The sequence below is a fragment of the Haemaphysalis longicornis genome, unplaced genomic scaffold (genome assembly GCF_048455015.1).
Source record: "Haemaphysalis longicornis isolate Haplotype H1 unplaced genomic scaffold, Haemaphysalis longicornis Haplotype H1 scaffold_10, whole genome shotgun sequence".
Classification (NCBI taxonomy): Eukaryota; Metazoa; Arthropoda; class Arachnida; order Ixodida; family Ixodidae; genus Haemaphysalis; species Haemaphysalis longicornis.
In genome coordinates this window covers 113207483-113223742 of record NW_027526204.1, presented here as the reverse complement: position 1 = coordinate 113223742, position 16260 = coordinate 113207483, and the positions used below count along the sequence as shown (strand labels likewise).

General features: G+C 47.8%; 1 protein-coding gene across 1 annotated transcript in view; it reads right to left on the bottom strand.

Annotated features, from left to right (window-relative positions):
• The window catches only part of LOC144157907 (calcium-activated chloride channel regulator 1-like), a 46843-nt gene extending 40007 nt beyond the window's left edge, over positions 1-6836 (bottom strand). The window contains exons 1-3 of the mRNA XM_077688624.1: positions 6541-6836; positions 5505-5802; positions 3920-4026 (exon numbers count right to left, since the gene is read on the bottom strand). Coding sequence (XP_077544750.1) covers positions 3920-4026; positions 5505-5802; positions 6541-6696 — 561 coding nt within the window. The 5' untranslated portion in view covers positions 6697-6836. The remainder of the gene's footprint in view (positions 1-3919; positions 4027-5504; positions 5803-6540) is intronic.
• Positions 6837-16260: the final 9424 nt, after the last annotated feature.

The following is a 16260-nucleotide window of genomic DNA, read 5'->3' as shown; positions in this document are numbered from 1 at the left end:
AATGAATGATTACTTTGCAAAGCTTGCGGACGACGCGAACAGAAGCTCGCGCACTCACGTAGTCGGCAGCACCTAAAGTAATCGCACACGTTGTTCTTAACACCAACCTCTGTATCAGAGGTTGTCGCAATCTTCCCCGGACTGAAAAACAGTCGTAGAAGAAACGCTGATGGCCTCGATACCGCACCGATAAAGCACGTATTACACCTTATTGCGCCTGTGTTAACCCATATCTATAATTTAGCTTTGTCAACGAGTGTACTTCCCAGAAGCATGCAGATAGCAAGGGTAACATTGATTCACAAAGTAGGGGACAAAAAAATGTCTACCGCGACTACCGCCCGTTATCGATATCATCCATATTCTCGAAACATCTTGAAAAAAATTCCCTCGCACTTCCCCGAGGGGGAGAGTGTGTAAGTGCGAATGCACGGTTGTTGATTGCGCGATTACGGTGGATATCGTGATCTTGGAGTGGAGAGGAGGCGCCCAACACCCGCAGTCACTGAGCGGAGAGAGGAGGAGGAGAGTAGCGCCCGCCGTTACGGCGAGGGCTACACGAGCGCCCTCACGCGTCGGAATGCGAAACGCCCGCTACGCGTGCGAGAGCTCTCCCGCCCGAAGTGGAGAGGAGGCGCCCAACACCCGCAGTCACTGAGCGGAGAGAGGAGGAGGAGAGTAGCGCGCGCCCATCTCCCCCCGTTGCTAGGGAAGACGAGGAGGAAGACGAGGAGCGCGCGCACCCGCAGCTGTTGCTATGCGGACGACGGCGGCGGACGATTCAGGCTCGCTTAAGAAGTGCATTCGCAATTAAAACTAATGCACCCTATACTGGACCGTTTTTCGCGCAAAACCAGTTTAGTTCCAGAGTCGAAGCGGCTTCAGAAAACATCATTCCCCCTGATCTGCCTTACACATTGATACAAAAATGCATAAATATATATGATAGCAATGAGAAAGAAATTATGACCATATGAATATACCTACATTTTAGCAAAGCCTTAGATAGCGTTAATCACAATCTACTGCTCTCTAGTTCAAAATAAATACGGCTTTCCAAGAAATACACTACCTCTTTTACAGTCGTACTTTAGTGTCACGTAAACAATTAAAAAAAACGAGTGCATATTTTATGTTAGATACGTTGTCACAGGAGTGCCGCAAGGCAGTGTTGTAGGTCCCATTCTTTCTTCGTATCGCTTAAAAGACATTGTCAACATCAATAGTAAATGCGATTTTGTCATTTATGCTCATAACTGCGCAGAGTTTGTTCTTGGGAAACATTTGAACTACATAAAAAAAACAGGTAAATAGACTTTGTTAGGAGCTAAAAACTGGGACATAAATGAACAGCCTTTGCTTATTGAATCCAAAACAAAGTGCATGTTATATCGGGATTGAAATACATCGTAAGAGTACCAAGCACTACTATTATGGCACCATATACAGAAAATCTTAAAAGGTTCGTAAAAACCCTACACTTAATATTTTCCGAACTTATGTCCTGCAACGATCATGTCGACTCAATATGCTCAAACTCTCCCAAAACTGTTGGATTATAAGCAGGTATCGGTACTTTCCCCCTCTTTAAATTAAACGATTATTATATAATTCTATTCCATTTCTAACTCAGTTACTTTGCGATCATATAGGTAAACACAACAGCAAATAAAATAAACAAACACGCGGTTTTGCAACCAATAGCAGCCCGGCAATTTAAAATGTTCGTTGTAATGCTCACAGGGATGACTTATTAAAGAAAAAAAGGAAAGAGAGACCGAGCATTTCAAGTATGTAATCATGCACTAACTCGATCTTATAAAAATGCAGTACAGGGTGGAATTTTCTACACTACAAAAAAAAACGTTTCGCCATACTTCTGTCGATGTCGAATTTCTTCGTAGGTACCATTCTCACGCACAGGATATGGGCGTATGCCACACTTAGCCCAACTCATTGCGTCAGCTTTGTATGCAATGCATTGATCTTGTATTCGTAAGTGACAAGTGAACGTTGTAACTAATTTTGTGAAGGATTATTTTTTTCCGTTGAAGTTCCCGGCGAAAACGTGTCCCTGAACGCAGAAAATACTATTCGTACCACTTTCATTCGTTCTCACACGTGCGCGAATTGCATCTATTAGTTGGGATGTAGCCATGCCTACCATGTCTTGAAACTCTACCTAGTTGCCGGCTTTCATTTTATGTTCATTATTCCGGTTTTAACATATGAAAGTGGGGCATTGGTGAAAAATCACGCTGCTTTTACCTGCTTTTATATTATTTGTATTCCTAAAAGTGAAAAAATACTGTTTCCATTAGCTTTTTAGTATGAAGTCTAAGCTATTCTGTTTTTTGATCTCCTTTTCGAGGTACTTTTTGTTGCCTCTTGTAGCGTAAAAAAGTGTTGTATATATACCAGCCATTATTTTTTTGATTCGGTGTTCGCGCCTCTTTCCTGCTATAGTTCACGGTGGCCGGAACCGTGTCAAACTGCTATAATGCAGTTTTTTTTTTTCGGTCGCGTATTTTCACCTTGTATCTTGTTTTGTTGAAGAATACACAGAACAACTGAACTATACTTAACTAAATGAGTTCCTTCGCAGCCTTCTTTTGCGTACAAAGATTGCTTTTGACTAGATTGCTTTGTCCGTGCTTTAGCTAGACAGCTGAACGCACGAAGGCTTACCACACTGGATGATCTTGCGTCCTCCTCAACGTCTCCAATTAAACTAACCCCTTCTTGGTTTGACGTATCCGACAAACGATACAGGGATTAAAACTGAGACATTCAGGTGCCGCGAATGAGGTCTGCAATTGGTACGAAATTGTTCCGCGCAAAATGTCGGGCCTCTGAACGGCTAAACAATTTGCAATTAACTACAACGCTTTTACGGAGATAGGGGAGAAACGGGGGATTTTGTTTTGTTTTATTGCTTTTCTCAAACTTCTGTGCAATACATTGCCTGCATCCATCAGATAACTTCGATGTATTGGAAGAACAGTGCAAAGGCACTGGTATCCGGGATCCAGATAAGCACATGCATGGGATCGAGAGAGCTTTGGGTAGTATACAATCCTAGAGGCTTCATGACATTAGGCGATCTAGTCAGCAAAGAAGAGAGGAATCATCAGGTCGCGCAAGAGTTTGCAGATTGCAGAAAAGAAAGACCAGATAAAAAATGGGCAACAAAAATTTGTCGGGGCAGTAAAGTCTGTATAACTACTTTAGAGACCAAAGCATGATAGTACTTATCAACGACTTCTTTACTGTCCATCACCTTAACGTCTTTATTTATGCGTTTGTTTCTTCGCCCATTTGCACGAATTACTCCAAACGCTGCCATTAAATTGACGCAGAACCGAAATGAGCAAGCATCGACAGCACTGCGCAAGTGAACTACCCTGTACAAAAGTAAGGCATCTAGATATCCAATGAATCGCGTATGATATCCTTGCGTATGAAAGCGCCTACTGTCGTCACCATTTTGCAACGGTTGCCGGTCGCTTAATTCGCAGCACCCCAAATATTCCAGATTACTGCGTCGGTTTAATAAATCAGGGTAAATTAGTAGCGGTTCACTTATCATCAGCTTCATTAGATCCGGTCTCGGCGGCAGCTTTTCTGATGGAAGCGAAAAGCAAAAAGGCCCGTGTGTTCGATATTTGGATTCGTTGGAGATCCCCGAACGGTCGCAATTAACCGGGAGCCCTCTACTACTGCGCGCCTCATCTCCTGTGTAGCGTCGGTGCGTTAAAGCTGAGAATGCAGTGTATAAAACCATGACACACACTTAAGCTCTTAAACCGCGCTTTTAAAAACTGACGATCGAACTATTCATTCGACGAGACATCCAGAGTTAAAGTTAATAAAGGGTGCGCGAAGAAGTACGTGAGAACGAATAACCACAGTGCCTCACCATGCCTGACTCGCAGTAGAGGCTCGGGTAGAGATCGCTCTCCGGGTCACCGTATTCGTCGAACACACCGTACCGGAAGTGGGCCCATTCGTGTACCAGCTGGTACGCTGCAAAGACGCGTTGCAAGGCACCGTGTCAGTCAATGCTGACTGCCTTAATAGCACGCTGTAGTGATGCCACAACATCATCCTTGTCTTTTCAGCTGTTTTCATTTACTGTCGAGCCTACCCAACTCTCCCAAGCTTACACGCAAGCAAGCACGCGAGTGAATGAGTGAGTGAGCGAGTGAATGAGTGAGAGAAGGAGGAAGTGAGGGAGCAAGTGAGTGAGTGAGTGAGTGAGCGTGAGTAAATGAGTGAGCGAGTGAATGTTAGTGAATGAGTGAGTGAGTGAGTGAGTGAGTGAGTGAGTGAGTGAGTGAGTGAGTGAGTGAGTGAGTGAGTGAGTGAGTGAGTGAGTGAGTGAGTGAGAAAGCGAATGCATGAAGGGGTGAGCGTAAGCACGTGAGCGAGCGAGTGACAGAGGGAGTGAGGAATTTAGTAAGTGACAGAGTGAGTGAGTCAGGGAGTCAGTGTGAATAAGTGAACGAGCGAGTAAGTGAGTGATTAAGTGAGTGAGTTAGTGTGAATAAGTGACTGAGAGTGAGTGTGTCTGAGTGAGTGAGTGAGGCAGCGTGTGAGTGAGTGATGGAGTGAGTGAGTGTGAAAGATACTGTCAGTGAGAGAGTGAGTCAGTGAGCGAGTGAGTTAGTGTGAGTGAGTGAGTGAGTGAGTGAGTGAGTGAGTGAGTGAGTGAGTGAGTGAGTGAGTGAGTGAGTTATTGAAAGAGTGAGTGAGAGAGTGGGTGAGCGAGTAAGTGAGCGAGTGAATGATTAAGTGAGGGAGTGAATGAATGAGTGAGAGTGAGTGACTCAGTGGATGAGAGTGTGTTGGTGAGAGAGTGAGGAGGAGCAGAGGAGGGAGCGAGTGAGCTAGTTAGTGAGTGAGTGAGTGAGTGAGTGAGTGAGTGAGTGAGTGAGTGAGTGAGTGAGTGAGTGAGTGAGTGAGTGAGTGAGTGAGTGAGTGAGACACTACATGATTGGGTGACTTCGTAACTGAGCGGGTGAGTGAGGGAGTGAGTAAATGAGTGAGTGATTGGATGAGGGATTGAGTGAGTGAATGCGTGTGAGTGAGTGAGTGAGTGCGAGTGGGAGATTGGGTGAGAGAGTGAGTGAGAGAGTGAGTACGTATGATTGAGTGAGTAAATGCGTAAGCGAGCGAGCGTATGCGTAAAAAGGACGAAATATTAACTCCCCTATTCTAAAGGGCCTTTTTCCACTCGCGCCTCCAGTCGAGAAAGTTCGGTATCGTTGAATCAGCTGACTCGAAAAAACACATGTAGTGGAAGATAGACACAGAAACCGGCCATAATGAGATTTTTTGCCTTGAGGGTCAACTCCACGTTAACCCCGTACCTCACATTCCCCGAAGAACGGATTTAGAACATCCCACTTCTCCGTGGGGACTCACATGCAGACGAGAACAGTGAACAGCACGTCTGACCACATCTTCAGTCTCTGCCGCTTGCTGCATCTGAGACATCTCACCTGGACTCCCGTAGATCTCAGCCATGGAACCGTTCAGCTCGACCAGGAACCGCGGCGTCAGGTGGATGTACTCCCCGCGCTCGCCACAGCCACGTGGCTGCAGCGTGTAGGGTGTGTCTCCGTACTGCGGGTTCTCCGCCGCCACGCGTACGTCGGCCACGGGGAACAGGCTGGCCGTCGTGGCCGTTGCCTGAGGCCTCTGGGGCCATGTTTCCGGCACGGCGATGGTCACGCTGCCGAAGTGCACCAAGCCCCGCGTGGCTCGATGCAGGAAGGACGAGGCGGAAGAGAACAGGGCCTGCATGGATATACAAAAGGACGGCCAACAGCTTGAAAGAAGCTTACAGCGCACCAAGACATGGACACAAGAAAAGAAGACGAGACATAACTCCGTGTCCCGTCTTCCTCCTTTCTATCCTTTTCTCAGTGCGCTTTAAGCCCCTTTGACTGAGATACCGCGTCTTTAATGTAGCACGGACAACTCTTTTTCGGCTCCCATCATCATGCAAACGAGAATACCCTGAACATAAAGCTTGAGCCATGCTTCTTTGGTTATGCGGGCAAGTGGCACGCTCATTGGCGATACTGAGACCGAACGTAAAAAGGATGTAGAGTTTTTTGAAGGGGTTAGCAGCGCAGGCAGGAGAGAGCACTCAAGAAAGTAAAGAGAGGAGAAAGCAGTTATGGGTGTATAAGTTTCTATATCTCGAGGGATAGAATGAACGAAAACAATGCCAGAAGGGGGAAGTACTGGCAATGACAAATGCAAGGGCCTTAGCGCTCAACAAACTGAGCGGATGAACGCGCTCGAAACTACGCAGACAATCTACTGTCCTCTGGACCCTTCGGACACACGCGATGACCGAACGCTGCAAAGAGTAATGACCAACATCCTTGCCTCGGTCGTTTTGAAAGGCTAGGACGTCTATTCTCTGAGACCAAGTTTTTTTTTTTTTTTTGCAGCCCTACTACATTTTTGTCAGACGTGGAATTATTGCAAGATCTTCATGTGGTCGCGAGAAGCAAAGTAGCTCACCTTAATGTTTTCGATTATGCGCTCATCGTAGCTCACGGCGGGATGAATGGCGACCACGATGTCCTCATAGCCGCCAGTGCGCTTGTTGATCTCCAGAGCTCGGCCGAAGGGCGGCAAGCACAGCGACAATACGGCGAGGAGTAAAACCTGCCGCATTTTGCCGCGAACTGAGTTGTCTGACGTTCGTCTCGCGTGGGGAACACGACTCTCGAGCTACCTACCTGAGAACAATGAGCTTTCTGCCAACGGGGGCGCCCGCGAGCACGCTTGCCTGCCGGTATATATATATGGTGCTTCGGATGGTGCAGCCGCGCTTCCGTTCACACGACGAGGGGCGGTATTGCCACCTGGCGTGAACGTGATATCCCAAGAACATGAGGCACCTGCCCGGACGCGATCGTCCAAACATACCACCCTCTTACCGCCACTTGCCATAGCGCGCTACCATAAACACCTTACGGACGAAGTTCTTGCCCGTTCGAAGCTCTGAAGCCTCCTACAGGATTCATAATATATATATATATATATATATATATATATATATATATATATATATATATATATATATATATATATATATATATATAGAGATGCGCACCATTGCACCATTAACCCACTGATCGGGGGGTCATAAAAAGTATAGATCGCTGCCCATATTCACTGAATAGTGTAAACTTCGAACTCTATTTTTTTCTTGGGCGGCCGCAAAATAGTGACCAGGGCACGGAGCCACACGGTTCAATCCTTTCACTCTGAGAAATAATGTTCAAGCTTCGTTTGTTTTGGTAGGTCAAAAATCTGGCGTAGCCGGCGCCTCAACTTAGAGATTACCTGTTACGAAATTGCCTGTGTGGCAGAGAGAACAAAATTAAAGAACTGTGTTTCAAAGAATATTGAGTAAACTTGGTCATGAAAAAGAGTGGCCTGCGGAATGCGGTACGAGCACGGGTCCCCAAAGCCAGCACGGCTTGGGCGCTCTAACTTACTAAGGGTGGACCCACTGAATGCTTTGTGGCCTTCGAATCAGAAACATGTCTTCGAGACACGTACTGACGCCTGATTTGAGCTCAGCAATTGCGGTAGTAGTCATTAGGCAATTAGCAATGTGCTTTTCCGCATAATGTCCTCTTCACTCCGCGTCGATAAAGTGGCCTGACGTTAGGCCTATTGTTGCGTTTTGATCTCTAACGTTGCCAACCGGTGCTTGCAGCTTCCCGTACAGATAGTTTCACGCTGGTTGACGCGGCGTGATGCTGAACGCTACGCCTACCAAACGCGAAGCGTCCATAATGACCAATTAGGGCGATGATCCCAGGTTTCTGTGTAATCGTAACGTAGAAAAGAAATCTGCGGAAATTCAGATAATTCTTTACTAATGCGGAACATTCTGATGCCGCGTGTCTAGTTTGTGTGTTCTCTGACGCCAAATATGGCTATGAGTAGCGAATGGCGTACTGCTTTATTCCTTTCAACTTTGGTGTTGTTTCTTTTTGCCAAAGATGTAAATTTGTACCACTACAGCGATGAAGTTCCTTTGCTTCGCTAATTATGTATTTTTACGAAGATCCAATGCATACTGCTGAGTTTGACAGTTTAAGCTATTTTTATTTGCATTTACAGCGTTCTTTTGTGGGCTTTTTCCGGTTATTCTTCGGTTTGGGGGAGATGTATGAGGTGCATACTTTTTAATTTTGTCAGATCCTTTTCGTAAAATTTTAATTTTTCCATAGTTCATTATTTGGCTTTTCAAACTTTTAAACGAACACACCGAGATACCCGTTATCTAACGCCTCGCGCTGAAACGTTTCATCTCCGTGGACAAAAACTTCAACAAAAAGAACACACTGGGACACTCGTTTTGCAACAGCATCTCCCGAGACACCACCCCTGACCTCACCTTCACATATAATATCAAGAGCGCCACGTGGACGCGACTTGACGAAACACTCGGCAGCGATCACCATATTATAAAACTGGAAATTGCGCACGCAAGACCCGCTAATCAACGCATCGGCACCGCCAGACTCACTAATTGGAAAGACTTTCGAGACGACACCCCTGCGGACTCCATCACTAATCTAGATGACTGGGTCCAACGGTTACTTGACACGGCCAAGAAGCACACAAATGAAATTTCTCTAACCGAAGAAACCCCAGCCACTGACGCACACCTGCTCCATCTTTGGGATGCCCGACAAGGCCTGCTTCGAAGGTGGAAAAGGAACAGAACAAATAAGAAACTTCGCATCCGCATCGCTCAAATCACAGCAGAGGCAGATGCGTACGCTAAACAACTTAGCCAACAAAACTGGGCTGAGTTCTGCAACCAACTTCAAGGCACGCTCGGCACACGCCGCACCTGGCACTTACTCCGATCTTTATTAGGCAGCAAGGAATCCAAATCCACCACCCAACACCATCTGAAGCGCCTGATACATAATTACCAGGGTACAGAATCCGATTTATTGCGAGAGCTTCAGCAACCGCTTCAAGCACCCATTACCGCTACTACTCTGACACTTCCGTCATACACGGGAAAATCCAATCCAGATATGGACGCACCTTTTACTAAGGCGGAAATCGAAGCAGCCGTTCACCATCTAACCCGCAACACAGCCCCAGGAAAAGACCGGATTCCTAACAAGCTCCTCCGCAACCTTGATTACATTGCCCTTGAAAAGCTTTTGGACTTTATCAACTCCTATTGGCAGGCTGGAACCCTCCCCCCACAGTGGAAGCACGCCGAAATCACCCTCATACCCAAGCCCAACAAACCACTTATTACAAAGAACCACCGTCCCATCTCTCTCACTTCATGTGTCGGAAAACTGTTTGAGCACATGGTGCACAACAGACTATCACCCCACATCGAAGAGAACGGGTACTTCCCACATACAATGTACGGCTTCCGCCCCCACTTATCGGCCCAGGACATCCTACTTCAAATTAAAGACGACGTTCTAGACACCCTGAACAATCGGAGCAAAAAATCAATCCTAGCCCTAGATATCAAAGGGGTATTTGATAACGTAATGCATCATGCTATCTTGCAAGGTCTTGCCTCTACCAACTGCGGCGAACGTACATTTTCCTACATCGCTTGCTTTCTGACCAACCGCACGGCAACGATAGGCATTGGGCATCTCCGTTCCGACCCATTTGCAATGGCGCCCAAGGGAACCCCACAAGGATCCGTCGTTTCACCATTGCTATTCAACTTAGCTATGAAAGATTTGCCGCCGCTCCTCGCAGCAATCCCGAATTTACGCCATGCACTTTATGCTGACGACCTCACCTTGTGGGTTCCCACCGGCTGCACCGGCGCCCAACAAGACGCACTCCAGGAAGCAATACACGTCACTCAAACATACCTCCGAGCTCGTGGACTGGAATGCGCCCCAGAGAAGTCCGCCCTCCTCACGCTCTGTGCCCGCACTTACAAAAAACGAACGGACCCAATCCCCGATCCGGAATTAACGATCAACAACCTCGCAGTACCTACGGTTCCCCACCCTCGCATACTCGGTCTCAACATACCCAAAAATGGAAGCGGCTCTCAAACGTTACCTGCATTAAAACGCACCCTCACACAACTAACGCACCTCGTACGACGCATCGCCCACCGCCGCTACGGCCTTCAGGAGAAGGAACCTCTGAGAATAACTCAAGCAATATTGATCAGTCGTCTGAATTACGGCACACCATACCTGGCTCTCAAATCCGTCGAAAAAGAAAAACTCAACACTTTTATCCGCCAAGCCTACAAACTCGCCCTTGGCCTACCCCCCTCAACATCCACGCGCAAGTTGCTCCAACTAGGGGTACACAACACTTTGGAAGAATTGCACGAGGCTCATCGCTGTTCCCAAATCACCCGTCTCAAGCTGACACCTACCGGAAGAGACACCCTTACACGCCTTGGATACCCGGTACCGCCCAAAGAAGACCACCCCAACGTGTCCCCCTCCACATCCGTCAACACATTCGTGTAGCTCCCGTGCCGCGAAATATGCACCCCCTTTACAACAAAGCACGCCGCAAAGCACGGGTCGATGCAGTTACGAAGAAGCACGCCGGGAACCCTACTACACGCTACACGGACGCTGCCCGCTACACCCGCAAACCCGCTTACGCAGTCACGGTTATAGACCACCAGGGAACCGAGGTCACAGCCGCCACAATATCCACCACCTCTACAAACGCCGCTGAGGAAATCGCCATCGCCCTAGCAGCCACAACACATAGCGAATACGTTACAGTCATTACGGACTCGCAAGTAGCATGCCGCAACTACCAGCTCGGCCGCATATCACCCTTCGCCCTCAAGATCCTGAATGCCATCCCGCAGCTACCCGACATTCATATCGTTTGGGCCCCTGGACACGAGTCTCTCGACGGAAATGAGGCGGCACACGCCGCTGCCCGCGTACACACCCTCCGGGCCGTTTCCGAAGAGAGCCAAGACACGGAGAAGGCCCCCCACACTCTGAATGGCTACGCGGACATTCTCGGTCACTTCAGACACGAGCGCCAGCAGTTCCCTCCACCCAACTCCCACCTTTCCAGAGCCGAAGCGACCACAGTCCGCCGGCTACAGACCAACTCCTACCCGCCCCGCACTGTACCCTCCTCCACCATATCTACCCCACCCAGTATTATAGTACCTGCAACTTTTGTCCCCAACCAGGCACCCTGTACCATCTGGTCTGGAAGTGCCAACAATCCCCATCCCTCACACCCAATCCCCGTCCCACGTACGAGCAGTGGGTGGACCGGCTGTCCAGCTCGGACCTCTCGACCCAGCGCATGCTGATAGAGAGGGCACGAGCAGCCAGCAAGGACAAGGGCATCCCGGACTAGCGGACGCCCCCCACCGGTGATGCTCTCACCATCCAGCACCATTAAGCTCCAAATTAAAGATGTTTATCCTCTCTCTCTCTCTCTCTCTCTCTCTCTCTCTCTCTCTCTCTCTCTCTCTCTCTCTCTCTCTCTCTCTCTCCAACGCCTAGCGCTAGAACGCTTCATGCTTCAAAGACGCGAGACCTACAGCAAAGCTCTTACCCCCCACTGTTTCATTTCCGGGGGCGAAAACGCCAAGGTGCCAAGAATACACTTAAACCTACACTACATGCTTCGCCCCTACCCAGTTTTCACGTCAATGGAGATGGCCCGGTACTGTTTGGTTTTGCCCGATCACTTTCGTTAGAATTTTATTCTTAGGTGCGAAGCTCCTCTTGCTCGGGCCCTGTCCCGTCCCTTGTTGCTGCTGTATACGGCACGGCACATTAATGATGATTGTTGCAGGATCCCCCTAGGGATTGGCCAACCAAAGATTGGCCGAAGAGGACAAAACGTTCAACGCTTTCGTTGCTACCCAACAAGGAGAAGAGGAAGAACAGGTTGTCGTTCGTCGCCTGCGAGCTCAAGACACGTACCGGGGGTACGCGACACAAGACGGTCTGCAGAAGTCGACAGCCAAGGTGGCTAAAATGTCACACACCGAATTCGCCAACTTACCCATGGAGAGAGATTTTCATCGTCCCAAACAAGCCCTACATAATCACCGCAAACATCGACGTCGTCGACGGGCTTGTCAACGGAACGGGGGTAAGCTTGACGTATCGAGTCTTTATATGATGTGCGGGCGAATGTTTCACGGTTTTACCGATAAGCATTTTAGCTTCGCCCCCCTCATCATCATTCACTTCGTGGAGATGGCGGGATTTTTTTTTCTATTTTTTAATTTTTCTGTTTTTTCAAAATTTTGTCAGAACCAAGCATCTCCATTTACGCTATTACAACGATTAAGAGTGGAACTTCCGCCAAATCTGCATTTTTCTGGAAATTCAGGGCGTTACAACGTCCCGGCTGTCGGGGTACTCGGCAAAAAATGCTACGCATTAAAAAAGACGGAACAGGAAAGGTTGAACATTATTTTGAGAGGACAGAAGACTTGTGCACGCCCCGAGCCGATCTTCGCCCTCACTCCCTTGCCGCACTTGCCGGCGCAGCAGTCACCACGGGTCCGGGGCGCAATGGCGGCACCCAATATAGCGAACCTCTCGGCGTCATTCCTTAAATCATAAGCAGCGCCTTCCTGCCCTCATGTTTTGCATTCGGCAACACCAAAAGCGACTTGAATTACAACGAAGAACCTTGTTCAGTTCTGGCTTCTCCTGTGGTTCAGTGCTATTGTTTCGTAACGTGCGCTGTTCATACCAGTGGCAACATGGTTTATATTGACATATCGAACTCCTCCTTCTTGCACTGTAAATTGCTCGCATTATTATTCTGTAAACGACGATTATCGTTTTTTTTTCTGTCTTACCCCTCCCATTGTAAATTGTTCAGAAAATTCAAATTTCGCGCGCTTTACGCGCCGGAGCTACACCTAGGCTATGAGGCGCGCCGCAGTGATGGGCTTCGGATTAATTTCGACCACCTGCGGATCTTTGCTTGCACCGAAATTTCTACACATTGGTATTTCCATTTTTCGCCTCCATCACCAAAACATTCGTCAGGATCGGACCCGCCTAATAGGGCAGAGTGGAATAACGCCTACACATTGAACCACTTTGATTGCTAGAGTACGGCTGTGCAAATAATTTCGTTCTTTGCATTGAAAAGTTCATATGAGCCCCTTGTCGTGACATTCGACGTAAGCTTCATGCTCGGCGATGGGAAGATTTACCTCATTTAGCTGAGCTTCCGGGGATATGACGCCTACACATTGAGCCACTTTGATTGCTAGAGTACGGCTGTGCAAATAATTTCGTGCTTTGCATTTAAAAGTTGATATGAGCCCCATGTCGTGACATTCGACGTAAGCTTCATGCTCGGCGATGGGAAGATTTACCTCATTTAGCTGAGCTTCCAGGGATGTGACAGCTTATAGCGGTGCCCTGTTTGTCCATCACGATCTGTTCAAGACGAACAGGTCTTTCACATCTCCAGTGAAATTATATATTTTGGCACTAACGTGTTAATTGGGCAGAAACTTTAGCAACCCTTTTTAAGTATAGTGATTGCCGTTACTTGCAGCTTGGGGTAGGACGGTATTTGCGATGATTACGAGCGAATAATTTCATACGTAGCTGACGTATATTCAATCATCCTCCCCCCCCCCCCCTTACCCAGCAGCGCTTGGGGCACGTAGTACACCCACGACTAAACAATACGCTTCCCAGAGCGCTATGAGAATTGTAAAAAATCGCTTCTCTTCAGTTCTCGGCTCCGCCGCGGCACCTCCGTTTTCATCCTCACAGCACGTGACTCCACGGGAGGGGGGGAGGCGGATGTTATAGCCAACGACCCATCGGACGTTTCATTGCGTGTGCATTACGCAACGGGACGCTACGAGCCCTGCGTGAAGGCAGAACCCGATACCTGGTCGCTCGCTGCTGCCAGCTCAGACGGTTTTCCGTGTCTGTTCTATTGCACTGGTATTGCTCCAAGCAGAGTCAATGTCCGTCTGAGGGGCGTAAACAAGCTCCGAAAAGTCACCGTGGACAAGCAACGAAGGCAAGAAAGTGATTAAGCCTCAACTAAGGGAAAAACCAGCCACCAGATGCAAACTAACTTTTGAGGTTTCATTTCCTTGATCTGTCATCCCGCAACAAGAGAGAGGACTATTTTCGGAAATAACGGCAAAATATGTTTTAGTCGAAGCCAATCTGTATAACGATGTGAAACAACTGAAAAAAAAAAGTTGTGGCTGCACAGTGTAAAAGGGGAATTGTTTAAAATACGCACCCGATCTTACGTATCTCCCGAGCTAACAAACAAATTTGGATTCCCCTGTAGGTGCATATTCGGGTCGATGCATTTATTCATTTATTTATTTATTTATTTATTTATTTATTTATTTATTTATTTATTTATTTATTCATTTGTATTCCTCAGGGGTCCCTAACAGAAGGGACATTACATGGTGGGTGGGTATTAAAACATTGGAAAAGCAAAATTGGATGTGCAAATTACCACAATGAAACAATAAAAATTGTAGGATATAGCTGAAGCGGAAGAAACAAAAAAAGAGGGGGCAACAGGTGCAGTTGTTACAGAACTCGAACTAACGAAATACACTAAGTGCCATTCCCGATCTAACGAAATATTTTGAGAAACAGGCTTATCAAAAAGCGCGACTGCGAATTTGTTTCATCAGAACGTCACCAAGGTTATTGCGCCACGTCAGAAAAAATAACAAGGCATCTAGTTTCGTTTGTACGCAGGTTTTGAACGATGAAGAAATCGTACAGCTAGTTTCCTGGGCAGAAAACGTGTCAGAGGATGCTGACAACCTTAGACGTGCTGACGATTCCGTGCCCGCTCCAGGCTAGGTGATTGACGATATTGATTTGCGCAGACGCTTTTCTAGGGATCTCCAAGGAACCGAGGGCGCGTTGAAACGCTTGAGTGCTTCTAAAAGTATGTGCGGCCATCGCTAACGAAGAGCACGCAGGCGAAAATCACGAGCCTCTCCGTCCCGAAATAAATTCGTCTCCCCCAGAACCCTAGCGTTTTATGGTTATTTTCACGAGGGACGATTAGCGTGTAGCTAAATTATCACCAGGCGGGCGCCGCGGACGCCGCAATTACGATGCCTTGGTAGCTGACGGGATGCACCTGCCTTTAAACATCGAATTTAAAGTATAAACTGCTTATTAAATGACAGTTATGATTTTACAAACTTTTTTATTTAACGAAATAATTCGCGGTTATCGGTGGCTTCATTAGATCGGGTTTTAAGTATATATAATAAGGAATCAGGAGTACGATTCAGATTTAACTGCTGATGATTAACAGATTGTACCGGAACCTGGCTTTCATTAGCGGCTTCATTGGAAGCTCTACCGCCCTCAAAGCTGAGTACGGTTGATCCGGAAGTACAGCCGGAAGTAGCGTATGCCCTTTGTGGGATAGACTGGAGCCCAAAGTATGAAGCATTCCGGTTTAATTCCTCTTTCGAACGAGTCATTCATTCACTTCAACTTGACAGGGGTCATTTGATTCCCAGAAACAGACACAAAGGCCCAAAATGCTAACAAGTCGTTTAGGAAGATAGGGTACTGCCCTAGCAGGAATTACATTTTCTGCGGAGTGCCTGACATACTGCGCGCTCCGTCGGAATATACGAACAACCGCCTACAAATTCCCGCTTTTAATTTGAATAGGCATCCGTCCAAACCCAATGATACATACGTGAACTCGGCTTCGTATCAGGCAGCCTTCGTGACGCGCTGTGTAGAGCACTGCACTTGCCTGATTATAAGGCCCGAGCCCGGCCCGAGCCCGCTTTGTTAAGCCCGAGCCCGACCCGGGCTCGGGCTTCCCAAAGCCCGGGTCAGGCTCACTTATAAATGCCCGGGCCCGGCCCGGGCCCTGGCATTTGTAAGTGAGCCTGACCCGGGCCCGGCCCGAGCCCATCGTCGCAAGCCCAGGCCCCGGCCGGGCCTGGTCATTCATTTTTGACCCTAGGGAGGGCCCCGGTGTGTGTGACCAGGCCCAGTCTTTGACACTGAAGAAAATGTGTTTATTATATTTTGTTCAGTGTCTTCGCAGCGGGCAATCAGACGGAGCATCTAGTCTGTACAAGCACGTCATGAACTGAACGCAGAAAATAAGGGTTTAAAAGTGCACGTAGTGTAGCATACGCCGTCTGCAGTTCACACCACATTGGTGTAATAATAGCTCCCATTTTTAAACGAGAAACACCACCAC